The sequence below is a fragment of the Chiloscyllium plagiosum genome, chromosome 35 (genome assembly GCF_004010195.1).
Source record: "Chiloscyllium plagiosum isolate BGI_BamShark_2017 chromosome 35, ASM401019v2, whole genome shotgun sequence".
In the NCBI taxonomy this organism is placed as follows: domain Eukaryota; kingdom Metazoa; phylum Chordata; class Chondrichthyes; order Orectolobiformes; family Hemiscylliidae; genus Chiloscyllium; species Chiloscyllium plagiosum.
In genome coordinates this window covers 6,561,982-6,567,086 of record NC_057744.1, presented here as the reverse complement: position 1 = coordinate 6,567,086, position 5,105 = coordinate 6,561,982, and the positions used below count along the sequence as shown (strand labels likewise).

At 44.1% G+C, this 5,105-nt stretch overlaps 1 protein-coding gene across 1 annotated transcript in view; it reads left to right on the top strand.

Moving 5' to 3' along the window:
• The first annotated feature begins 361 nt into the window (after positions 1 to 361).
• zw10 (zw10 kinetochore protein) overlaps positions 362 to 5,105 on the top strand; it is a 39,000-nt gene continuing 34,256 nt past the window's right edge. The window contains exons 1-2 of the mRNA XM_043676567.1: positions 362 to 498; positions 3,872 to 4,050. Coding sequence (XP_043532502.1) covers positions 394 to 498; positions 3,872 to 4,050 — 284 coding nt within the window. The 5' untranslated portion in view covers positions 362 to 393. The remainder of the gene's footprint in view (positions 499 to 3,871; positions 4,051 to 5,105) is intronic.

Genomic DNA, 5,105 nt, shown 5'->3' with positions numbered 1-5,105 from the left:
TCGCCAGCATTTGTTGCGTTCAGAACAGATTTTAGCATCTTGCAATTTAGTAATTTACTCCTCCTGGCTCAGGCACAGGGACAGGAACAGGAACGCTACCAGTGCGCCTCAAGAACTGGTTAGTATCAAATCTACAGTGAATGGGAAAGCTGGGTTTCCCGCGCTGGAGTTTGAATGGGTAGAGCGCGGGGCCCGTCGGGAAGGACTACATTTCCCATCGCACCCAGCGGCCCTGGTTAGTGGGGGAGGAGGGAAAGGACTACATTTCCCGTCGCTCCCTGCGGCCCTGGTCCATGGTGCTGAAGGGCAGGGATAGAAAGGACTACATTTCCCGTCATGTCCCGCGACCAGCGCGCATGCGTGGGTGGGGGCTGAGCGGGTTCGGGGGCGAAAATGGCGTCGTTCGTGGCTGAGGTGTTGGCATCGTCGGGGAAGCTGGAGAAGGAGGATATCGGCACCAAGATCAGCAAGCTGGCCCGCCGGGTGGAGGAGGTGAAGGTAAAAGAGAGCGGAGGGTGGTGTTTAATTCTAGTTCCGGGGTAACTGGGGCCTCTGGGGGGGGCTGGTGTCTGCAATGAGCCATGGAGCCAGAGCAGAGTCCAGGCAAACCCTGTCCTTCCATCCACTCTCTTGTCTGTCTGTCTGTCTGTAACTGTTCATGCTCTGTCTCCATCCCCTTCAGCCCTGGAAAAACCTGACTTTTATTGCCAACCACCTCATCACAGACTTTCCTTTTCACCCTGTCCTTCCATCCACTCTCTTGTCTGTCTGTCTGTAACTGTTCATGGTCTGTCTCCATCCCCTTCAGCCCTGGAAAAACCTGACTTTTATTGCCAATCACCTCATCACAGACTTTCCTTTTCATATAAACTCACTCCTCCAGCCACTCTCTGTTTGTCGTAGTCATAGTCGCTTGTTAGGTCTCTTTTATATCTTTCCCCTCTCACCCTATACCTATGCCCTCTAGTTCTGGACTCCCCGACCCCTGGCTCAGTGATATGCGTGCTGTCCACTCAGTCACAGCAGATACAGGAGCAAATAAAGAAATATCATATATAGAGTCATAGAGATGTACAGCATGGAAACAGACCCTTCGGTCCAAGCCGTCCATGTCGACCAGATATCCTAACCCAATCTAGTCCCAGCACTTGGCCCATATCCCTCCAAACCCTTCCTATTCATATACCCATCCAAATGCCTCTTAAATGTTGCAATTGTACCAGCCTCCACCAATTCCTCTGGCAGCTCATTCCATACACATACCACCCTCTGTATGAAAACGTTGCCCCTTAGGTCTCTTTTATATCTTTCCCCTCTCACCCTAGACCTATGCTCTCTTGTTCTGGACTCCCCCACCCCAGGGAAAAGACTTTGCCTATTTATTCTATCCATGCCCCTCCATAAGGTCACCCCTCAGCCTCCGACGCTCCAGGGAAACAGCCCCAGCCTGTTCAGCCTCTTCCCTATAGCTCAAATCCTCCAACCCTGGCAACATCCTTGTAAATCTTTTCTGAACTCTTTCAAGTTTCACAACATCTTTCCAATAAGAAGGAGACCAGAATTGAATGCAATATTCCTTTTGTATCTGTTCGTGCTCTGTCTCCATTCCCTTCAGCCCTGGAAAAGCTTGCCTTTTATTGCCTACCATCACAGACTTTCCTTTTCATATAGAGCAACTGTGGATGCTGAAGGTCTGAAACAAACACAGAAATTACTGGAGAGACTCAGCAGGTTTGGCCGCATCTGAAGGTTTAGAGAGAAAACAAAGAGTTAATGTTTTAGAGTCCAGTAACCTTTCTTCAGAATTCATTTTTAAATCCCTGTCCCACTCATCCTCTTGCTCAGAATCTGTTTACATTTTCAACTTCACTGAAAACTAAAATACTCAGAATGTTGGAGGTCTGAAAGTGTACTTTGTAGCTCACAAGCACCTCAACAGTCAAACTTTCATTTGACAGGTACTGTTTTGCTCCAAACATTTCACCATGGAAGACCTGTCTGTTCATTTCCAAGTATTGTTTTTTGCACTCTGGGTATCAATTAATGAAACATGAGCAATATGCAGAAACTGCTCTTCTCTGATGGAACATTTTTTGAAGCTTTACACAATGAGGTTATAATGCAATGTAAACAAATTGCTGGAGAAATGACGATCATCTGTAGAGAGTGATAAAAACAGAGTTAAGTCTAATCTTTCTCAGTTCTGTTGAAAGATCATGGACCTAAAGCATCAGATCTTTTTCTCCATTTAAATGCTATCAAGAAACCATAAGAAATAGGAACAGAAGTAGTCCATTTGGTCCCTCAAGTGTGCTCTGCTACTCAATAGGATTATGGCCCCCACGACCACTTTCCTGCCTTTCCCCAGTAGTTCCAGCATTTTGTGTTTTCGTTGCATTGTAACTTCATTGTGTAAATGTTCAAAATATTGTGGACATTTTGTTTATTTTCCCAGTGTGCAGATTAATATTGATGAGTTATACAGTACTCCTAAATCAGTTTTCTTCAGGTATTTTTAATGCATAGGCATACATTGTTTTAATTATTATAGATCTGACCTAATTCTGACTGCATGTAGGTATTAATTCTTTTACAATAAGCATTCATGTTTAGAAAGCCGACATTTTAAATTACTCTGCTGGGTGGTTTTTCACACATCACATGAATAAAAAACAAAGCTTTGACATGTCCTTGATTACATGGACTAAATTCTTTTGAGAAGGGATGTTGGCCACGAGTATATACCTATCATTACATCTCCCAGTGACTAGGGATGACGAATCATCATTAGCAAAACCTAAATATGGTACTCGAGCCAGAATGCAGGAAGAAATGGAATTAGGTTTTACTGTCATGTGTACTCAAGTACAAGATATAGGAGTACAGTGAGAAGTGTACAAAGTTGCCATTCTCCGGCACCATCTAAGGTACAAAAAATCAGAATTAACGGAAACAACTATCTTGAATACAAAATGAAAATAGCCATTTTAGATACAAAAACCACAATTAAATCAAAAACAGAAATACACGAAACAGAGCCAAGAAGAAAGGGAAATGTCCGTATCTCTATAAGGCAAGTGGTCTCCATCCCTGAATCAGTGAGACACAGCAAACTCACTGCTGCTGCCATCCTCCTGAACGTTCTCCAGCCACTGCTACCGCAGGCTCCCGGATCATGCTGGTGCCTCGACCGAACCTCTGAACTCGCTCCTCGATCTCAGGAGCCAAGCCCGATTTCCCTGGAACTTGCTCACTTCTGCCACTGTCATTGTCTACCTTTGGAGGTTGCTCCTTGATCGTAGGATCACATTGATGCTGCCACCAGTTCCTAAACTCGCTCCCTCCGCTGCTGGGCCTTGGAACTTGCTCCATATCTGATGCTGTTATTGCTATCAGCTTCCTGAACTCACTCCTTGCTCTCCGCCTCATTGCTGCCATTCTGATGCCACCAATGCCCCTCTGAAACTGCAAACACTTCAAAGGAAAATAAAAGCCGAGCTCCTGACAATAGCATGTACTATTGTCTTTTCAATCTTGTATGAGCAGGGTGTTGAAGAGCTGATTCCATAATGAATGAGACGCAGAATGAAATATTGATGTGAAAAGTCACTCTGAGCCACTGTGGATCAAGTACTATGAATCTCTCTTAAGCATAACACATAACTGAAAAATGGGAAAATTCAACCCATGATTTTCTGGTAGATAGTTTAAAATACAAACTTAATTTTGTATTAAATCATCAATTTTATTTAGTCAAAGATATTGTTAAGTATGTTTTTCCAGCATAGAAACTCTTTATACTTGAGGTTTATATAATGCTCCAGTACTGTTAAGGGGAGTAAGAATTTCTTAAAGCTTTTTTTTCTTACAGGGTGAAGTATGTGACATGATCAACAAGAAGTATGAGGAGTTCATCCCAAGTTTAAAAAACGGAGAGGATCTGGTAAATCAAGTGGACGACATCTCAATGGAGATAGATGTTCTTAAATCACAGATCGAAAATGAGGTAAGTGAAGCTAATGAGAATCCCACAGAAGTAAATAGAAGATTGTAGAAAGACCTTATTGCCTGAGCTAAAGATTATTATGAGACGTATTTGGGTGTAGAACTAGCGCTCAGAATACAATGAAGGTTTGGAGATATACTGTCAGTTCTGTCTCATTGCAGCTTGATTTGATTTATTGTTGTCGCATGTACTAAGATACAGTGAAAAGTGATGTTTTGCGTGCTGTACGGGCAGATCATACCATACGAAAGTGCATCATGTAGCAGAACAGAGTGCAGTGTGTTATAGTGGCAGAGGAAGTGCAGAGAGAGAGATCAACAATAACATTTGAAAGGTCTTGTCAAAAGTCTGATAACAGGAGGGAAGAAACTGTTCATATGTGTATTCAAACTTTTATTTATTCTCCCCAATGGAAGAGAGTATAATAATGTTGGGCGAGGTATTTGGTTATGTTGGTTGCTTTCCTGAGCAAGTGGGAAATATAAATGGAGTAAGTAGATGGAAGGCTGGTTTGCGCGATGAACTAGGCTGTTTTCACAACTCTGTAGATTCTTGCAGTTTTGGGAAAAGTGGTTGCCGTATCATGCTATGGTGCATTCAGATAGGATGCTTTCCGTGGTGTACCTGTAAAAATCGGTAAGAGTCTTTGTGGACATGCTGACTTTCCTTAGCCTCCTGAAGCAGTAAGACGTTGTTGGGCTTTCTTGAGTGTCACGATGAGGGTAGACCAAGATAGATCATCTCTACCTACCTCGACACTGTCCTATCCCCCTAGTCCAGGAACTCCCCACATTCGTTCGAGACATCACCCACACCCTCCACCTCCTCCAAGACTTCCGTTTCCCTGGCCCCCAACGCCTCATCTTCACCATGGATATCCAATCCCTCTACATCTCCATCCGCCATGACCAGGGCCTCCAAGCCCTCCGTTTTTTCCTCTCCAGACGTCCCCAACAGTACCCTTCCGCCGACACTCTCATTCGTTTGGCCGAACTGGTCCTTAACAATTTCTCCTTCTCCTTCGAATCCTCCCACTTCCTCCAGACCAAAGAGGTAGCCATGGGCACATGTATGGGCCCCACCTATGCCTGTCTCTTTG